We start from the raw sequence: 20,022 nt of genomic DNA, 5'->3' as shown, positions 1-20,022 counted from the left end.
CAGATCTAAAATCATAGTTGTCATTTTCCCAAAAGTCTTTACTTGACACTTAGGAGAGCAACTGGCCTATAATTTCCTCTGTAATGTCAAGTGTTGGCTGGTTTCCTACTTGGCAGCATGTGCTCTAATCATAAAATCATGGAATTGTTTAGGTTGGAAAAGCCCTCTAAGACCATCGAGTCCAGCCATTTCCCCAGCACTGCCAAGGCCACCACTAACCCATGTCCCCAAGTGCTACATCTACATGGTTTTTGAACACTTCCAAGGATGGCACCTCCACCACTGCCCTGGGTAGCTTGTTTAAGTACCTGACCACCCTTTCAGTGGAGAAATTTTCCCAATATCCAACCTAAATCTTCCCTGGTGGTTGAGGCATTTTCATCTTGTCCTGTTACTTGGTCCTTGGGGAGCAGAGTCCAACCCCCATCAGGTTCCACCCTCCTTTCAGGGAGGTGTCAAATGTGGTGTGTCTCACCAGCTCTTTCTACCAGCTTTAGGTAAGGGAGTCACTTATATTTACTGTATACTACACTATACTATACAGGCTTGGGTAGTAGATACATGGAAGTGAGTGTTGTACACAGCTCCAGCCGTGGACCAGAATTCCCACCCTTTTGATTCTTCAGATGGCTTTAGTAACTGTTCTTTGATGGTTGCCCAATAAGCAATAGGGAATCTTCCTTTTTGTTCTCCTAACATATTTCTGTCTAACTTTATTTCACTTTTCTGTGTTTTCTGACTGAAAGCTCTGTGAACCTTGACATAGACCCACAGATAACCAAAATGCTTTTAACACGTACATGGTTTATAATTATTTTGAAGACCAAGCCCGTGCTGTTACTTACTGATCTTGTTCTTCTCCCAACTTTGATTTTTGACTACTAACAGAATTGTTTGGTTTTCCTTTAATGGAGAAAAATTTGAAGTTGTATTCTGATATCCTCCAGCACTGAAATACAAATCTCAAATGCAGGTAGTTTTTGTTCTTGCTGAGTTGCATTACTCTTCTTTATTACCATTGAAAGAAATCATCCAGTTCTGATATCATCATTAAAAACCTATACATCTGATCCTATACTGTTACATCTGAAGACAGCAAGCAGACATTACTGAGGGCTTCCAGTTGTTCCCCATGGGAAAAGCACTAAAGTATTTGTAGAGCTGTTTCCCATGCCAAGAAATGCGGAGATATCCTTACCCTGTCTTTGTCTCTTCCCAGGAGGTGGTGATGGCCAGGCTCTGTACCTTGATGCAGATCTGAACCACGGGAGAACCAGCCACTGCAACACTTTCAATAACCAGCCACTGTGTTCTGAAAGCTTCCAGATCTCCATCCTGGAAGTGTGGGGCTTCAGGGACACCATGAATGGTTGATGTGACTATCATTAATCAGCTAGTTTTTCAGTTGTCCAAGGTAAATTCCGATACAGGAGCTAAGTTAGAACATCCTTTCTGCTGGGCTCAGTGCTGTGAGTCATTCCTAAGTGGTGCACTTGGATGCAAGCCTAATTCTTTACTCTTACTTTATTTAAGACAGGTCAAGGTGAAGTAATGTATCTGGTTAACTGTTTGTCCCTTTACCTGTAGAGATCTCTATTCAGGGACTGTTGGTAAAAATGAAAATGTGATGAATTCAGAGCCATGCTAGATGGATACAGGCCCTAATCATGGGATAGGTTTGAGTCCACAGTTCCTCAGAGGCACAGCCCTGGCTGAGCTCTGCTGCAGAGCTCTGAGCCACTGGCACCAGTTCCCGGCCTGAGCCAGGAATATCAAATGTCTCCTCACAGGGAGCACTGGTGAGCTCAGATCTGACATAGAAGAGTAGTTCATAAAATTGGTGCACTCCTATGAGCAGATGTTGTATAGACAAATCAGTACCACTAAATTATGAAGCTCTTCATTCGCACCAGAATATGACTGCTGATCTTCTTGTACCAAAACCTTTGACATGTTCCAGTTGCATATGTTAGAGCAGTCTGCCTCTGAGAAAGGCATCCAGGCTGGACAGTGATATCTCCAAGTCTTGATTTTGTTTACATTCCTATTCCATATCAGTATGATGACTTCAGAGTGACTTCCTGTGTCAGGCAGCTGAAAGCCAGAGTGTATCTGCAGTGCTCAGAAATGTTCATTTCCTCATCTTTCCTGGGAACTGAAATGAAGCTTTAAATCTGAAAATGACTGTGCTGATATCCCTGTGTGTTTGGGGAATTAGACCTGGTGATAGTGGGAACTTAATCCTCTCCTCTCAAGTAAAGAAAGGAAGGCAGGAGGCTAATCTGGGAGTGAATGGATTCCTCAGGAGAACTAGAGGCAACACTGTTTCTCCAGATGTCTTCCTAGTGATGAGATCCCTCCTGAGAAACTAACACTTTTCTTCCTGTATATTCTGGTAGGGTTTGAGTGATGAAAAGAGGCTTTGCTCATTCTTGAGCATTCCTGCATTCTCTGCAGGCATGCCCTGTGGCATGTGGTGTCTGGAGGCAATTCCCCAGAGTCTTTATCCAAAAATTGCATTATCTGTTGTGGAAATTCTCCCACATGAAGCACAAATACATAAACGTCAGTGAGTAGTCCACAGTATACAACAGGATGCTCAGAGCTTCAGTGAGTAACTCACTAGTAAGATTTATCACTAGTAACATTTATCACAGGGAAAATGTAGGGAAAGAGAAATTGCTGATTTTCTAAACAGTTCAATCTAAAAAATTGCTGTAGAGTGGGATTTTTACTTAATGTTATTGCTACTTAAGCTTGAAGTTCATTAAAAGAAAAAATTTAATAATGTTAAAAGCTAGGTTGGACAGGGTCACATTCATATTCAGAGGTCTGAGGTGAGTTTTTGGTCATGCTGGCTTGTCCAACTTGCCAGCTATGACAGTACTTCATGGCTTGGGAAAGAATTGCCTCTTGCAGAGTATGTGAATAAACTTGGCAAAAATAAGATTTGCTTCTTAAGGTGCCATTTTGAATTTTTGTCAAAGTAACTCTTTGAAAAATTAGCCTATGTGCAGAACAGTTTAAGATGTCTTTTGCACCATTTGTATTTGCAATTGGATTCTCTCACCCTGTCTGAGAGTCAGCATTGGGCCTCCCTTTCTCCTTCCCACACAGTGAGTTCTGCCCAGTTGTCTTTCCACAGGTTTACCATAGGCTTGATTGAACTGCAAGAGGTAATTCAGTTATACTGATATGTTTTGATGTGGAAGAACTCAGTCATATCTGGCTTTTTGCAAACACTGGCTGATGCTGCCTTCTATTTTTCCAAGCCACCCATGTCTCTTTGCCCTTGCAGATATCCCACAAGCTTCCTCAGACAAAAGAAATCACTCAGAAAGTATAGATTCTACTTACTGTAGGTGGGATTTCAGTTTGGTTTGCATCTCCTGTTTTGTGCTTGTCTAAGGAGGTGCCCTTGGGAACAAAAAGCAACTCAAAAACACAATAGTAATAATTTCCAGCTTGTCAGAAATTCCCTGGAGCTGTGTGTTGGTAGGATTTGTGGGAGTGTAATGTTCTACTCCAAATGAAAAAATTTTATCTGCAAAAACTTGGCTGCATCTGGCAGTGTGATGGGATTTCCTCGCTCCCATCCCTGCTGGGTGCAACTATGTCAAAACCTTGTCTTAAGCCTTGTCTAAGAAACCTTGTCTAAGAAACATTCCTCAGAAACATGTTCTTTCCCTGCTCTGTTCTTGGTGCACAGAGCAGCAAGATTTGGGTGTTTGGAATCTGAAATAACGCCTGGTTCCTCAGAAACTCATCATAGGATATCAGTGCAAGAATCCAAGGAGCAGCACTGGACGCCAGGCATGGGACTGGTTTGGCTTGATGAAGTACTGCCCTGTCACAGCCACCATGTGGGACTGATCTGTGTGGTTCAAACTGGAATAGCCTGGATGAGCAAGAAGCAGCAATAATCCAGGGAGAGCTGTTCTGCAGTGCTGCAGCAACTTCACACAATCCTTGTGTTCAGTAAAAATGGATATTCCTTGTCATGTGCAGGTCCTCATCCATCATTCCTGTTGTGGCTGTGAGACACCTTAGCAGAACAGCATTTTGACTTGGTTATCTTTCTAGTAGCAGAGAGGCATTTTTCCTGTCTGTGTAGTTAAGTTGTTGCTGACTAACTGTATATCTAAGTTCAAACCCTTTGTTTCATGCAAAACTCTTGAGATGGAGGCCACAGGCTGGTTTTAAAGACAATGGCTACAATGGACACCTTATCAGAAAGTGAAGTTATCTCAAGTACTCCAACCATGAAGTGCTTTAGTCAGTTGTTACTTGCAGCTCTGCACACCTGTTGAAGTAGGCTGTAATCCCTGTTTGTGATCCTGCTGGCAGCAGCAAGAGTACCAGAGTTACAGGATGGGCTTGGGCTGGGAGCTGCAGGCTAGGCATCAGTCACCACAGTTCTGTGAGAGCATCTGTGCTTTCCTGAAAAGCTGCTTTTTGCTTTGTCATATTCCTTGAAGGCAGAAAATATTAGAACCTCCTGACATCAGAAACCTGACTTCACTGTAAATGGCAACCAAACTGTTTGCAGACCATGGGAACTGTATCCAGCTGCAGCCAGGCTGAACAGACTTCATTGCACCTGAAATGTCTTTCCTGCAGCTCCTGCAATTTGCCACACTCCTTTTTCTGATGCAGCATGTTAATCAACCTCCTGTTAATAGAGACAAATCAGCCAAGGGAAAGGAAAAATTCTCCTTTCCTCTCTGATGACATATCTGAAGTCAAAATGGAGTGGGAGCCAGTACTGTTCTTTGAAGAGTTAAACCATGCCAATAGAGATCTGTGGTGAGCCACAGAGGGGTGACATATGCAGATCCATGAACTGCTCATCATGTGTGTGTATTGAAATTGTGTACCTTTGTCCTTGGAAATTCATCCTCATTTTTGGTGGAGCATAATTTCCTCTGCCTATGGGGACACTGATGCCACAGTCAGGAGCTGATCAACAACTGTGGCTCTGTGAGATCTCAGTTCCTGCCAGCGGCACTGAGTCAGGCTGTTGGGTACAGCTGAGGCGTGGGCACCTGGCTGTTCTGCAGCTCTCTGTCATGGATTTCAGACTATTCATAGTCAGAATGAATGTGTGTGTACTATTTGGGGTGATGTTTTCCTCAGATGAGTGGTGATGTGCTGCCGAGTTGGTTTTCTGCCCTATCTTGGAATCACTGCCCTATGTCAATGGTATTTTTGTCACGGTGCAGAATCTTGGGTATTAAAGGTATTTGACTGTGGAGGCTGCTGGCTTTGTCCTTTATTCTTGTCTTTTCCTTCCTTTTGGGCTCATAGCAAAAGGCACCCTAAGACCGAGAGAAACTCTGGAGCATGTGTTCTCTGACAGAGCTCTCACTGTGGTGAGGTGGTGACATGGTTCCTGATCATTTCAGATCTCACAAGACTTCCCCTGAGATCAGGTGTCAGACTAACTCTGAAGTCTCTAGATAGCCAATTCTGACATGAGCCTTCTTCCCTTTGCAGGGCCAGAGAGCACGGTTTGCTCCAGCCCAGCCTAGGTTTAAAATGGAGGTTAGGGGTGTCCTCTGGCCACCAGCACCTGTAAGTTGCAATCAGACCATACAGTGACTAAGGAATTAAATGAAAAAAGTGGAATTCCACAAAATCTGGGGGTTTAAACAAACTGCTGTCAGGCCAAAGAGATTTGGGTATTTCCTCTCAGAAATAGTCCCACCCCCCTATATCCACCTCATACTCAAATCTGGTCGCCTCGTGCTGCTGTACATTTCCAAGAGCAGAGCTGTGGTTTAAGGCAGTGCAGTGTGGAAAAGGGATTGCTGAGCTGGCAGAAGCAATTCCCAGGTGATTAATTCTCCGGCCAGCTCTGCACTGCCAGGAGGTTTGCTGCACAGGAAGCCCGTGGCCACTAGAGGTTCCTCTCAGCCTGGTCCTGTGCCTCCATCACCAGTAAATCTATCCTTGCAATCTTAAAGAGCTTTCTTTGCATGGTTTCCAAAGGTGACCTGAGCAGTCATAAATGCCATAAATCAGAATTTTACAACTCCCTTGAAATCTGTAAACTTAGTCATGAAGGTGCTTAGTAGCAGGAAGGTGTAAGTCAGGGATAGTAAGGAGCTGAGCAGCGCAGGCAGCTGTTTTGGGACCTTGCAGCTGCTGTAAACCCAGTGACTGAGACCTGAGAGGGGAATGTGCTTGATTGCATCAGGCAGCAGAAGCTTGGTGTCCTGCCTAGAAAGCACGGTGGTGGGAAGGTCCTGGATGATGGCTCAGGGCTGGTAGCAGGTACAGGAGCCTGAACTGGAAAAGGAAGGCTGTGCTGTGTCTTGCTGTGCTGCCACAGTGTGAGAAGAGCCTGATGTTTGTCAGTTGTCCTTTTTTTTCTGGATTTTCTGTACAGGCTTTCATGTAAATGTCTCAGAGACACGTGCTTCCTTGAGAGATGTTTTATAACTGGCTGTGGCACAACATTGCCTCTGGCAGTAAATTAGAGGGTTTTCTGCCTTTTCAAGCCCCTCACTGGGTGTTTTCAGCTCTGCCCTGCTATTGCCCTTCCCAAGCACTGCTTTGGGCTGCACAGCCTGTGCCTGAGCCTCTGGGAGGGTCGTGGCTCCACTCCTTGTCTGTATTCTGGTGACATAGGCTGCTGCTGACTGATTTCAGACCACACAAACAGCTCTTGGGTGGAGCTGGGTACAGAATTCAGCTGGGGAAAAGGGGAGCATGTTTGTTCCTGCTTTGCAAACCTGCTGCTGGGCAAGGGTAGATAAGGCACCAGGACTGTTGGCACTGTCCTGAACCGGGGGATGCACCTCCCAGTGCTGACACAGCTTCAGTCCATGGCCTCATGGTGAGTCACCTCCCTTTGCATGGTTAAGTGTCCTCCAGAGTTACGGCTGTGCCCTCCACATGTCATTGACTGAAGGGTTTCTGACTGGGCTCATCCTCCTGATCCCTCAGCCATGAGATGAAGGAGGTAGGTCTGGAATCCCATGGGGAAAAGTGCAAGCCCAGCAAGCCAGTGATCAGTACCTCATCCTCCCAGCCTGTGTGATGCTGGATCCTGTATCCCCTAAATGACTGGGAGTACACATTTTTGATCCGTGAGCATTCCAGAGCAGCATTGGCTGCACCAGCTCAGCAGCCCAGCTGGCTGCGGCCAGAACTCTCCCACTGGCAGTGGCTGGGGCACAGTCTGTTCCTCTTCCTTCAACATCCTCCTCATACTGAAATCCTCCTCCTTAAACTTCTCTGGGTTTATGTGAAGACACATTTTTGCTTCCTCACTCTCTGAAGCTCTTGGCCAATCCCTCTCCTAGAACATTTTTTTTCCTTTTGCATTCTTACCTGCTGCAGGGGTCTGAGTACACCATTCTTGTCACTCTCAGCTTGATGATGCTCTGAATTCAAGCCAAGAAAGACCACAACTCAAACAAGGCTGGCTGCTCACTGTGAATCCTGCAGAGCAACACCTTGTCCAGTTTTGTTCAAGGGAAGTTTAGGGCTGAAACTCCACAAGCTATCACTGGTGAGCTGGGTCTAGGTGTACATCCAGGCCAGTATGTTATCCATGGACTTCCTGCATGGCAAATCACACCTGCCTGAGGATAGCCCTGCCAGCTCCAGCAGCACAAAGCCAGGGGCTGTGCAGCTCCTGCTGAGCTGTGATGCCCTGCAGTCCGGGTTCTGGCAGCCAGCTGGCACAAGGGGTACATCTGCATCAGTCCTTGGCACCCCCAGGACCAGCTGTGTCTCTGTACTGCAGCACACCACAGCCACCCACACCCCTCAGCTGCACAACAGGATAACCCTAGGGCACAGCGCAGCAGTGGAGGCAACTTCCTCGCTGCCTCTACAGCCAAAAGGACTTCCCCATGGCCCCACTCAGACCAAGTTGTTGGGGAAAGAGGCAGCAATGTCTCAGAGATCTGAATTTCCCCAGGTTTGGCTGCCTGTTCCACAGAACCAGGCAGTGAACCCCAGCACTGCTTCCCACACAGAAGGGCTGTGGTGGGGCTGGAGCCCTGCTGGGGAGCAGAATCCCCCCCAGTTCCCCACCCTTCGGACAAAGCCAGAGGAGAATGGACTTCAGCAGTTCCACAGCTCACAGAAATACTTGTGGACGCTCCTGTAAGGATCTGCCTAATGAACTGCCACAACCTCTCTCTCAAGTTCATTAAACTTTTCTTGCACTCCAGAACACCAGCCACAGCTCCTGTAGGATGTTGTACTCTTGTGGGGTGAAGTATTTCCCAGAGTCATGGCTTTCCTCGCAGCCCACCATGGGTTGTGCCACAGGGTTGACTCCAGCTCAGAAGCTGAACTCAGCAGTTCAGCTGAGTTCAATTTAAGGACTGCAGAGCCATAGCTCCCAGAATTCCTCAGGGTGTGTGTCTCCTCAGGATGGCTTTCTTCCCTAATGAGCAATAACAGACTCATGAACAGATTTTTGAAATTGCAGAAGTGGAAACCACAGGAGGAATAACTGACTTACTGAGGAAATCTTATTAATGTGTTTGACAGAGCCTTGGGGTGGAGGCAGGGGCAACTTAAGGCTTTCAAAGGAAGTGTGGGAGCACCTCTCCAGACCAGCTAGCTGCCTGCCTTGTGCTCAACCCTCTGAAAATGTTGGAGACGCCTCCGGCTCAGACAAATCTCTTGGGGAGCACTTCTAGCTCATATTTAGGAGGGAAATGTGCTACTCCTCTTGTTGGTGGGAGCAGATGTTTGCTCCAGCTTATTCCCTGGGTCAGAGCAACCTCCATCTGGGTCAGATCCAGTCCCAGCTCCTGGGCTGTCCTGAGAGATGTTTACAAAGAAGAGGGTCCAGAGCTGCCCAAAGGAGGAAGGGCAGGCTCTTATCCTGTAAACCAGCTCAATGCACACCAGGCAGAAGCTTTTGGCCTGATTTACTTGTGACCTTTGCCGTGGTCCGTCCCTCAGGCAGCCAGAGCCTGCTCGCCGGCGCTGGATCTGTGTTTCCTTGTACACACAACAAGGGTACACTCCAGTCAGCTCCAGCCCTGCCTTTACACTGGTTTTCTCAGGCAGGGGATGTTTTTAGGGGTTTAATATTTAATCTGACCCGACTGAAGAGGAGAACTTCTAGAGGTTACAAGAGCCTGGGAGATGGCTGCTCAAGGTCCTTGTCCTTCCCAGACTGTGTCCTCCCTCCAGCCTGGGAGGTTTTCAGAAGGGCATTGATGTGCCTTTCAAAATTCAAATCCAGGGATGTGAATCCATGTGAAAAGCCACTTGCCAGAGATGATGAAAGGCACATGATGAACATACCCCTCCAGGCTGGAGAGCTGCACTGCAAGCACATGGTAGAGGGAAAATGGGGAAGTTTTGAATTTCTGGGCAGTTTTCTGCAGAAACACACTGCTCTGGGCAGGAGCAGCCATGTCCAACAGTGAGCTCTTGTGGCTCCAGGCACTGCCACAGCAATGCCGGTTCCCCTGGTCACACCAAGGCTGCAGAAATGGGGATTATCCAACAGGTCCCCCTTGATGCCTGGAGTCAGCCACTGTCCCCTGTGGAGCAGCCCTTCCCTGGCCCCAAACAACCCTGGTGGTTCTCCAAAGGACCTTGTCCTGAGCCCATCCTCCCTACTGCTGGTCCCTCACCATCACCAAAGCAACCACGGATGGATCTGCCGTGAAAGCCCTTAGGGGCCAAGAATCCCTATATCCGAATCCCAGATGTTCCCTACTGTCCTTCCTGCACGCTGTGCCATCCCCAGGGCTGCCTGGTGAGATCCAGCACATCGAGCTGCCACCTCCCACCCAGCCGGGAGCTCTGAGCCTGCAGCTCCCAGTGAGATGCAGAGATCTCCATCCAAGGGCTGCTGCAGCACCTGGAAGTTTTCCTGCAAGCATGGAAATGGGGAGGGAGGGCTGGACCATGAGGATGAGAAGTGCCCAGGGAACAAGCAGTGGCTGTTCCAGTGAGCCAGTGCCTCAGCAGATATTACTAATACACATGTACAGGCGTTCTGAAATAGCCAGCTATTCCTGAGCTCAGCTTCCCCATGTGATCCTGACTTGTGTCAGCTGATGGGAAAAAATCTCTGTGTGGAAGAAACAGCTGTTCCTTGAAAAGGCCTGAGACTGTGCAGGCCATCCCTCACCTCTAGGCTCAGCCAGCCTGGAGCCAGCTGTGTGTGAGGGATGGGTGAGGACAGAGCTTTGTGTATCCTGGAGGGAAGATGGACAAGGAACGAAACTGAGATTTGGTTGAGATGTTTGGCTTGGTGGAGGCTCCCTGTCCTGACCTTAGATATGGGGCTGCAATCTAAACACAGTTCCCGTGTATTGCAGGGAGGTGTCCTCCCTTTCCCAGCATACACCAAGAGTGTCCAACTGCTTTCTCACTCCAGGGAGAGGAGAGTGTTTTGAAGGTGAGAGTCCAGTGCAGGACCAGGCTGTGAGGACATTGTGTAGCTGCACTCATCCCAGCTGTCTCCAGTTTCCTTCAGGGCCTAAAGGTGCTGGTATTTCCCCCTTTCCCAAAAGGAGTCACAAAGTTGGTTTTATGCTCACTGTAAAACCTCTTGTTTTTTTAAACCCTTGAAGCAGTGCTGGAAAACACAGTGCTTGATTGTCACTTTTATTATTCCCTGGGCTTTGTGCCATGTCTGTCCTTACCTCTGGCTTTCTGAAGAATGCACAAACTTTCTGAACTAAGAAATAAAATATATAAAATCAGCTTCTTTTAATCTGTTCGACATATGCTGCCCTTTAATTTCTATGCTGTACTTAGGGGATATGATAGAAAGAGGAACCAATTGTTTTCATATCTCCCCCCACATCTTTCCACTGAGTCTCCTCTTCCTCTTCCCCTTTTCTGAGCCAACATCCCTGTATGATCTTTTGTCATCTGCAAATGCTCTTGCCCTTTTCATCTGCAGCCACTGAACTTTGCCATCTTGGCTGTGTCTTCTGCAAAACTCAGTGATTAGTGAGCTCTGCCCCAGCAAGGAGCCCAGACTGAAGCTGTCTCTGCAGTAGGCAATGCCTGCAGAGCCCATGACCACTGCCTGTGGTCAAGAGTAGCCAGTGACACATGGCCTGTACCAGCCATGGTGTGGCAGCAGGACCAGGGCAGAACTGGGAAGGGGCTGGAGCACCAGGAGAGGCTGAGGGAGCTGGAAAGGGGCTCAGCCTGGAGAAAAGGAGGCTCAGGGGGGACCTTGTGGCTCTGCACAACTCCTGACAGGAGGGGACAGCCGGGGGGTCAGGCTCTGCTCCAGGGAACAGGGAAAGGAAGAGAGGGAACAACCTCAAGTTGTGCCAGGGGACATTCAGATTGGGTATTAGGGAAAATTACTCCATGGCAAGGGTGGTTTGGCACTGGCACAGCTGCTCAGGTAGTGATGGAATTGCTAGTCCTGAAAGTGTTCAGGAAACAAGTAGGCTTACAGTATCTGGGGACAAGGTTTAATGGTGGCCTTGGCCAAGCTAGTGTAATGCTTGAATTCAAGGATCTTGGCTGCCTTTTCCAACCTAAACAATTTCATGATAGATGGGCAGCCTAAAAACCACTAGAAAAGAGAGGACTGGGCTTTGAAAACCCTGGGGTCATTATCCAGATCTTCTGCTTTGGTGTCATTGACGTGAGCAGGTCCATGGCACACGGTAATTTCTCCTATCAAGTATCATCTTTCTTGGGTATTTCAGCCCCAAGGGCAGCACACCTTCTGCCAGCAGTGGTGGTCATGGGCTGAGGCCTGGGGTGCACCTTTGACACAGGTGTAAGTGGCCAGCAGGAACCTGCAGGTAACCAGCTGCCCCCCACTCTACTGGGAACTTGAACTGGAGCCTTTGGGGGTCTCTGAATTTCCCTGTGGTGTGTTCTCTTTGCTACAACAGGTCTGAATAAGGCCATCTTTGACTGGGCATGATGGAGCTTCCTTCAAAGGAGGTGTTGGATGCCACACCCATGGTCAATGATGAGCTTGGGCAGAAGAAATCGCAGTCAGGCTCCGGCACACAGGAGAGAGGTGAAACAGCCCCAGACTGAGGTCCCACAGTGCATCCAGCCCCCACTTTTGCTGGCTGCAGCCAGAGACATTCAGGGCTCAGTCCCCTTTGCAGTGTGACAAATCCCAGCCCCTGGGGCTGGGCTGGTGGTGAAATCTATGTTTTTTTCTTCTTCATCCTGCCAAGGCAGTTCTAAAATACCGTCTCTGTCTCCTGGGGCTGGGTATGTCCCTGGCTCCAGGCACCAGCACTTTGGTCTCCAGAGGCTTAGGGGAGAAGGCAGCACATGAAGCCAGAGACAGGGCAGACCCTGAGAGCTCAGTACCTGGTCTCAGGATATGAATTTTGGGTTTGGGTGAGCATTTCTTCCAACCCAAGAGGAACAGAAACTCCCTCTCACTGCTGCAGCTTTTTCTGCTTTCTGGTAGTCTGGATCCTTCCCAACTTGCTCGTTCCAGAGGAGGTGCTCATGCTTTTGGAAAACAGGCACTGGTCCCTGCAGCTGCCAGCGGGTACTGGGCTGCCCGCCCCAGGCGGGGCTCATACAAGCAGATGTCACCTCGTCCCCATGATTAGCCAACTGTCCTCTCGCCACAGCGGGACGTTTCACAGAGGAGGTTGGAGAAGAGGAACTGCCCACAAGGGAGATGCTTAACCCAGGAAACACAAAAATTATGCTTAAAATAAAAAGGTCTCGTGCCTTTTTGCTCAGCAGCAGCTCCAGGGGCATCCAGGGCTCGATTTTCCCCAGCAAACTGAGCAAGGAAACAACACCACGAGAGGGGAATAACGATAACAAAGGAAACACATTCCTTCTGGCTTTCAGTTTGTCTTTCCTCAAACAAAGTAATAACTGAGTGCTGGTTAAGTTGGCTCACCCACAATATTTTAGGTTGAGTGGTCCTGGGCAGCAGGGACATGGCCAGGAAAGGCACTGGCTGCCACATCCTTTGTCCAATAGTGGGGCAGGGAGATGAGGCCGTGGGATGTCCTGCCCCACTGTGAACTAATGGGGGCTGCCAGGGGTCGGAGCACAGCTCCCGTGGTCCCCCTGACCAGCAGAGTAAGACTGGGGCACTGCCAGCACCCACACCCAGAAATACATCTGCAGAAAAACTGGTCACCTCAGCCCATGAACAGAACAATTGCTGGGGACAATCTGACCCTGTTTTGGCAAATTTCTTTACCCAGTCAAAAATATCCTTCTCTAAGTGTATTAGTCAAGCCCAACAGAGAATGCGTGCAGGAGGAGAGTGGGAGGTGGGGGTAACACTGCATCCATGAACTACAGAGGACAGGAGCTTCAGGGGCTCCCAGACAGCTGCCACTAAGCTGCCACTGGCACCAACACCATCTCAGTTTCATCTCTAGCTCTTGAGGGGTCCAGAGGCATGGGAACCTGGAGGAGAGGCCGGCAGGCACGGCATGCCAGAGGTGATGCTCTGTCAGAGTGCAGGAGCCAAGGCAGGAGGAGCACAAGCACAGCAGCTGTGTAGGAATACTTGGGAAGTGACAGAGGTACCGATGCAGGATGACCCCCAGCCAGGAAATAACGTGCAAAGACTCCATGATTCAGAAGGCTGAAGAACTGCTTTATTATAGCTATACTATACTATACTACACTATACTAGTACTATATCATACTACTAATGTACTAAAGAAAAACCTGTGACCCCTTACAGACAGTCACAACGCAATTTTGACCTAATTGGTCAATCATTCAAAACAACCATCACCAGAGTCCAATTAACAAATCCCTTTCGGTAAACAATCACCATAACACATTCCACATGTGCCAAACAGGAGCAGCAAGTAGAGATCAGAATTGTTTTCTCTTCTGTCTTTGAGCTTTCTCACTGCCTTTCCCAGGAAAAATCCTGGGAGAGAGAATTATGTCTCTCTCTGTTCAAAGAATATGTGAATACCAACAGAGGGATTGGATTTAATTTGCTAATTGGTAGTGAGGACTCTGATATGTGCTGAGCCAGGCAGGGAGGGAGACAGGGAGAGGAGAAGAGACTCCAGCCCTGGTGCATCTCGCAGCAGCGGTTCTTCAGCACCTCATCCTCAGCAGCTCTGCAGGAAGGTGCTGTTCTGCCAGCCAGCCAAGGTTTATCTCCCTCCCTACCTGCCAGGGCCACAGGCCAAGGGAGAGCTGGCAGCACAGAGAAGAAGCAGGTTGTGAGGGCAGAGCCATGGCACTGTCCCAGCTCAGTGACAAAGGCCGCGTTGGGAGCAGTGCAGCACATGGTTCTGAAGCAGCTTCCACCCGGGCAGCAGAAAGTTTCTGCCCTCACCAACCTGGATTTTCTCCCCAAAACTGAGTGTAATGACCCAAAATCATCCTTCCCTTCCTTGGTGCCCTGTGGCTGCCTATTCTCAGCATCTGCCAGCAGCTCTATCCTCAAAAAGATTGTGGCACCCTGGGCCTGGATTTGTCCTGCCACATCCTGTCCCCAATATGCTCCTCTCCCCGTGTCCCCAGGGCAGCTCCCAGTGCTGGAAAACATACCAGTTTAAAAATTTTTTTATGTAACTTTAGCCAGGTTTGTTCACCTTTGCCCTGGGGAAGGGAACTGAAGCTTTGTTTCCAGGACATTGTTTCTCTAGATGAGGCCTGATGGACTTGGAGTAGCCCATAAATACCCAGAAAGATAAAAGGCCATCAACGGAACATCAGCAGCCATCTACCAACACCTACCTCAGACTCTGCCTCTGGCAGAGTTAGAGACATCTCCTCCAAAGAGGACTTATGAAAAATCGAAGAATGAAGATCTAATTAACATCAGAGGTGAGGAGATTCGGATCCAATGGGAAACTGAATACTGGGGGTTACTCAACTCTGGACCAATGAACTTTAAAAAAGTGCATCTCTATGGGGTTTGACTATATAAAGTTTGGGGAAAATCTTGTAAAAGAAAGTGTCATGGAATTATTCTCTCTGCATACCCAGACTATGTGTGGATGAGATTATTTCTGTGGTACATCCTGGCCAGATAATAAAATAATGCTTTGACTCTCTAACATAAAAATGTTGTTGGAGGGTTTTTGTTTTTCCCACAGTTTCAGTGACACCAGGGCAGCAGAAGATCCACAGACAGGAGAGTCCCAGTGGCATTCCAGGCTAGCTCCAGGCTCTCTCTGTGGGGTGATGTCTGCCATGGCTGTGGGAAGATAACAGATAGTGCCTGGACTCACAAGCCTCTGGCAAGAAAAAGCCATGGCTGAAAGGCTCCAGTGCAGGCTAACCTGAGCACTGGGTTTGTACTTCTCTGGGTGTCTCTGCAGGGAGCCCTGGAGCACAGCCCACATGTGGCTCCCAGCCACCAAGCATCCCTCCCACGCTGCATGCCCATCTCACCAAGCATCCTGCCTCCAAAATTGCCTCTCCAGGATATGTCAGCTGTTCCAGGCCCCCATTTGCAAACCAGCTTCCCAAAAACCAAGGGTGGGAGGTTGGTGTGCTGGGTCTCAGTGTCTGCTTCTAAAAGCTCTCAGATGCAGTGTAGGGACAGGCTGTGTGCTGGGAAAACCACATTGGCTCCTCCTAGAAATACAAACCCTGTGACTGGGGACTGAAAATCCCCAACAGCACTGCAGGTACAGCCAGTGGGTTGCTGAAGGGTGCTAAGGGGGAAGGGGGTATCCCATGCAGAGCCCACCCAATGCCCAAGAAATTCCTGCCTTTTCCATGCATGAAGGTGGAACTAGACAGTGATGCCATAATGGAGAGAATGTCCCAACCCAACAGCAGGAGCCACATGACTTCCACCAGTAACTATGGTAACCCAGAGCAAATAAATGCTATTTTCAAACCATGGGCAGAACCTCCTTGTGGGAAGCCTGGGCTGATCCCCACTGCCAGCTGAGTGCTGGGAGCCAGCATGGATCCCCTGTGGAAGGAAGGATGAAGACCAGCCCCACACAGTGTGCAGTCCTGGATAGGGCATTTCAGGAAAAGGATGGCAGAAAAAACCCAGCTTCTCTCCACACCATTCTCAGGAGCTGAAGAAACTGTAGGAACACGGATATTTTCCCAGCTGCATCACACAGAAACGTGGTGTGGAAAAGAGGAAGATCAGAGGGTTTACATAGGGTAGGGAAGTCCTGGACAAAAAGATGAGAAGGGAAAGAGATCAGGGTAGATTAGGATAGGATAGGACAGGATAGGATAGGATAGGATAGGATAGGATAGGACAGGACAGGACAGGACAGGACAGGACAGGACAGGATAGGATAGGATAGGATAGGATAGGATAGGATAGGATAGGACAGGACAGGATAGGATCAGAGGCCCCTGATTGCCTTATCGGGAAGTCCAGCACTGGGGAAGTCCCAGGAAAGAATTAACAACTCAGGGTGGGCATCAGTTAATTAAGACCAAAATAGAGCAAGAGAAACCCCTTTTGTAAATGCCCCAAAGTCCTGACTCGGGGAGGGAGGAGGAGCCGGGGGATGGGCACCAAGGCTGTGACTCCTGCCCTGTGATTCAGTGCCTGCAGGAGGCACTGAATGAGGAAATGCTCCATAGGTTTTGCTCTGTGGCTGGCCAGCGCTTGCTGCCGAGGCTGTGAGCAATGCATCCACTGCCAGACCTGCATTTCTCGTTCCCAATCCCTGCACCAGCTCAGCTCCACTGTGTCTATCAGACCTCCAGACTGAAAGCCCACCTGGGCTTGTCCTGAGCTCAGCTGCATTTTTAACACCTTAACACAAAATCTGTCATGGTACCGAGGGGGCCAGAGCATTCCCTGCCTGTTCTGCAACAACGCAATCCCACCCTGGCATCTCTGTACCCAGACCTGTCCTGCAGGGGCAGGGTGCTCCCAGCTGGCTTCACAGATGCCTTCCACCTTGCTTCATGACATGGGCAAAACCACCAGCATTGCCGTTGCTTTTAGAAATAGATCCCCTGGTAAACAACTCTCCAACTTGACAAAAACCAGCTGGGTCAGGGCAGGTCAGCAGCCCTGGAGTCCCATATGTAGCATGGAGCAGACAGTGTCCAGCTCCTGCTCACTGGAAGCAGCTGACAGAAGCTGGAGCCCTCTGAAATTGCTCTCCAGGGTGTTTGGTCCATGCACAGACAAGGCCCAGGGCAGTGGGAGAGTCATCTGCCATGAGGCCACTCAGAAAATACCCCTCAAAAGGTGGTGGCACCTCTCCCCTGAAGCTGCTGGAAAGCCCACTTCATGCCTCTGCTCCTTCCTTGCCATGGGAACAGGCAACCCAAAATCCCTCTCAGGCTGGGTTTGCTTTGGTGTGGTGCCATGCCATGCCATGTGGTGAATCCAGCTCAAAAGGAAAAGGCAGCACTGGAGGTGCCACCCTCACATCCCCCTGGTGAGTGTGGGCGTGTTGGTGCCAGCCTGGCGAGCGCCTGGCGAGGGGGTGAGTGCTGGTTGCTGTGGGAACAGGAATTCATTTGGGTTCTTCTGCATCCAAGCTCTGGCCCTTTGCCTTTGATGTTGTGTTCACCTCCCAGTTTGCATTGAATTTTGTTCCTCCTCTCGTTGCCCTTTCCCTGAGGAAGAAATACCCCTGCAGCTCCACAAGGCAGAAGCAGAACTGGCATGAGAGCCTTGGTGTCCCCGCTGAGGGGTGGCAGGGGGGCAGCGACGTCCTGGGGAGGGCTGGCTGAGTGCAGCAACCATGGGGCCAGAACAGAGCCAGGTTTGACTGAGAGCCCCCAGCCAAGGGTGCCATCGCTGCCGGGCCTGCAGGCGCAGCTGCAGCAGCCATGCTGCTGGTGCTGGGAATGCCACGGTGCTTTCGAACAGCCCTGCTCTGGGAAGGACTTCAGTTACTCTTGGGTACCTGCTGCAACGCACCGGGCATGACAGGGAGCCCGGAGAGGTCACGTGTCCTGCTGTCGCCAGTATCCAATGAGTCCTTCCCCTCCTCTGGCCCACGTGGGCTTTGTGCATCCCTGTGTCCCCTCACTCCACCGATCACAGCCACACCCGGGCCACCAGTGTGGCTTCACGGGCATCTCAGGAGGATGCCTGGCACACGCTCCCTCCATCGGCCTGGTCAGTCCAGGGGCGGGAGAGAGTGAGGAGGGCTGGGCAGTCCCAGATGGGTGAAAGGAGGTGGATGCTCTCATTTCCAGCACCCAGACCTCCCCTCTGTGCAAACCCTTAAGAGTGTTGGCGCCAGTATGCGCAGGGGGAACCACACTGACTCCACCATGACCTCCATGGCTCCACCCGGGTAGGAGGAAGCTGAATAAATACATGCAGCAGGGAAAATGTAAAATGCAATGTTTTGAAAGGAAATTTTGTTGCCAAGACCTTAAAAGTATCCTTGCTGTGAATCAGCAATTTCAGGTGAAACCCAAACAATTTATTGTACCTTTAGGGCTGGAGAACTGAGACCCAGAGACATTGAATGAGTCCCAAATGAAGAGCATGGGAGGCGGAGAAGGAAGGAGAAGAGGGCTTGGCTCAAGGTGCTGGAGCACGATGCAGGGAGACTCCCGGCAGTTCCAAAGGGTGGAAGGAGGCGAGCTCGGCCCTCGGGGCGCCGCTGCTCAGCCTCTCCGGAGACACGGCATCCCCGGAGCGGCACCGCCGCCGCAACTCGTGAGCTCCCGGCTACAGGAGGCTCTTTGTGGGCCGGGATGGCCGCTCGCCGGCAGATGGAGCGGGGATGGGGCCGGATGATCGGCGGGCAGCGCCGGCCGGGAGGAGCTGCGGGAGGAGGAGGCGGCAGCGCCGCGGCCACGGAGCCGCTCCACGGCAGCCAGGGCTGCCCATCGGGACCCGGGAGAGGCACAGGGGGAAGAGTATCCTTTAGGGGCCCTTAAAATCCACCCTGGGCCCTGGGTCCCTGCTCCAAATATTGTTGCTGGTGTTGCTCCAGTCTCTTGGTGTCCTTGGGGCTTTGAGGCTCTCGCCCAACAACACGACAGCACCCATCACCCACAGATAAATTCCAGGGGGCAGAGATCTGGGCTCATCCCTGCCAGTCAGCATGCGCATGGCACTCTCTTTGGGCTCAGCACCTTGCAAGGTCCCCTCACTGCAGCCAGGCCAGGCACAGTGTTGGGAGAGATGCCCACTACAGGTGAGGGCTGGTGGCAGCGTGGCCAGACCCAGCCCAGGTGAGCACCAGGAGGGCACAGACATGAGCACCAGGGTGGGATGAGGCACCACAGGCCAGGCCCCATTTTCACTCACCAGCCCAAATCTGGTGAACAAACTGCTGATGCTGCCAGTGGCCCAAGGGGTGAGAAATTCACTCAGTGACCAATTGCTCTGGAGCCTAGAGGCAGGGATTGTCCTGTGACAGTGAAAGGTTAATTTGAGGTGCTGGAGACACTGCTAGCAGTGACAGCCACCACCACGGAGTGATGAAAACAATGACCACACTGAAAAAGTTCATGTCCCACTGTGGACAAGCAGCAATGGGGGGAGTGGTGCTGGTGGTGGCAGTGATGATGATTGTGGTGCTGGTGGCGGTTATGATGGTGGCAGTGGGGATGCTGGTGACAGTGCTGGTGGCAGTGGTGGTGGTGACAGTGGCAGTGTGCTCCCCAGATGGGATGCACAGCCCCTGCACCCACCTCTGCCAGGGCTTAGGACAGGCTCCACCTCTGTGGCTGACCCCCAGCCCACTGCTCCTCTTTGTGCCTCCAGCCAACCTCTGCCATGGGCCATGTGCTGGATGTCCCCATGAAAACTTGGTGACAGCCTGCCACAAGACAGTCTCCCCCTCAGAACCAGCGTGCCCTGCTGCCAGTCCCCAGCACATGCCAGCCACCTCTGCCCACTGAAGTGCCAGGGCCCTTTGTGCTCAAGCAGCAGCAAGGAATTTGCCAAAGTAAATCCTGTCCTCACCTTCCCTGTGGGCTCTAACAAGGCTGAGTGGGACAGAAAAGTGGCAACACAGGGGAAAAGGGAGGTGGCCCTTGAGTAATTAAGAGACCTGGTGTTTTGGGACATGGAAAGCTCAGCCAGTTTTATGGCAGCAGGAACTGTTAATGACCCCCCAAATTCTGGGTAACAAAATGGCATGAGTCACCCTTCCAGGATGGGCTGTAGGAGCA

The 20,022-nt window shown here is 50.4% G+C and overlaps 1 protein-coding gene across 7 annotated transcripts in view; it reads left to right on the top strand.

The window, feature by feature from the left end:
- Nucleotides 1-5,252, top strand: part of TBC1D24 (TBC1 domain family member 24) — a 36,438-nt gene extending 31,186 nt beyond the window's left edge. For all 7 annotated transcript variants that reach the window (XM_066560796.1, XM_066560794.1, XM_066560799.1 and 4 more), the window contains 2 exons: nt 1,220-1,414; nt 3,710-5,252. In XM_066560796.1, coding sequence (XP_066416893.1) covers nt 1,220-1,374 — 155 coding nt within the window. In that variant the 3' untranslated portion in view covers nt 1,375-1,414; nt 3,710-5,252. The remainder of the gene's footprint in view (nt 1-1,219; nt 1,415-3,709) is intronic.
- The last annotated feature ends 14,770 nt before the right edge of the window (nt 5,253-20,022 follow it).

The sequence above is a fragment of the Molothrus aeneus genome, chromosome 16 (genome assembly GCF_037042795.1).
Source record: "Molothrus aeneus isolate 106 chromosome 16, BPBGC_Maene_1.0, whole genome shotgun sequence".
In the NCBI taxonomy this organism is placed as follows: Eukaryota; Metazoa; Chordata; class Aves; order Passeriformes; family Icteridae; genus Molothrus; species Molothrus aeneus.
Note: the sequence above shows the minus strand (reverse complement) of the source record. Positions and strands in the feature narration are given on the sequence as shown.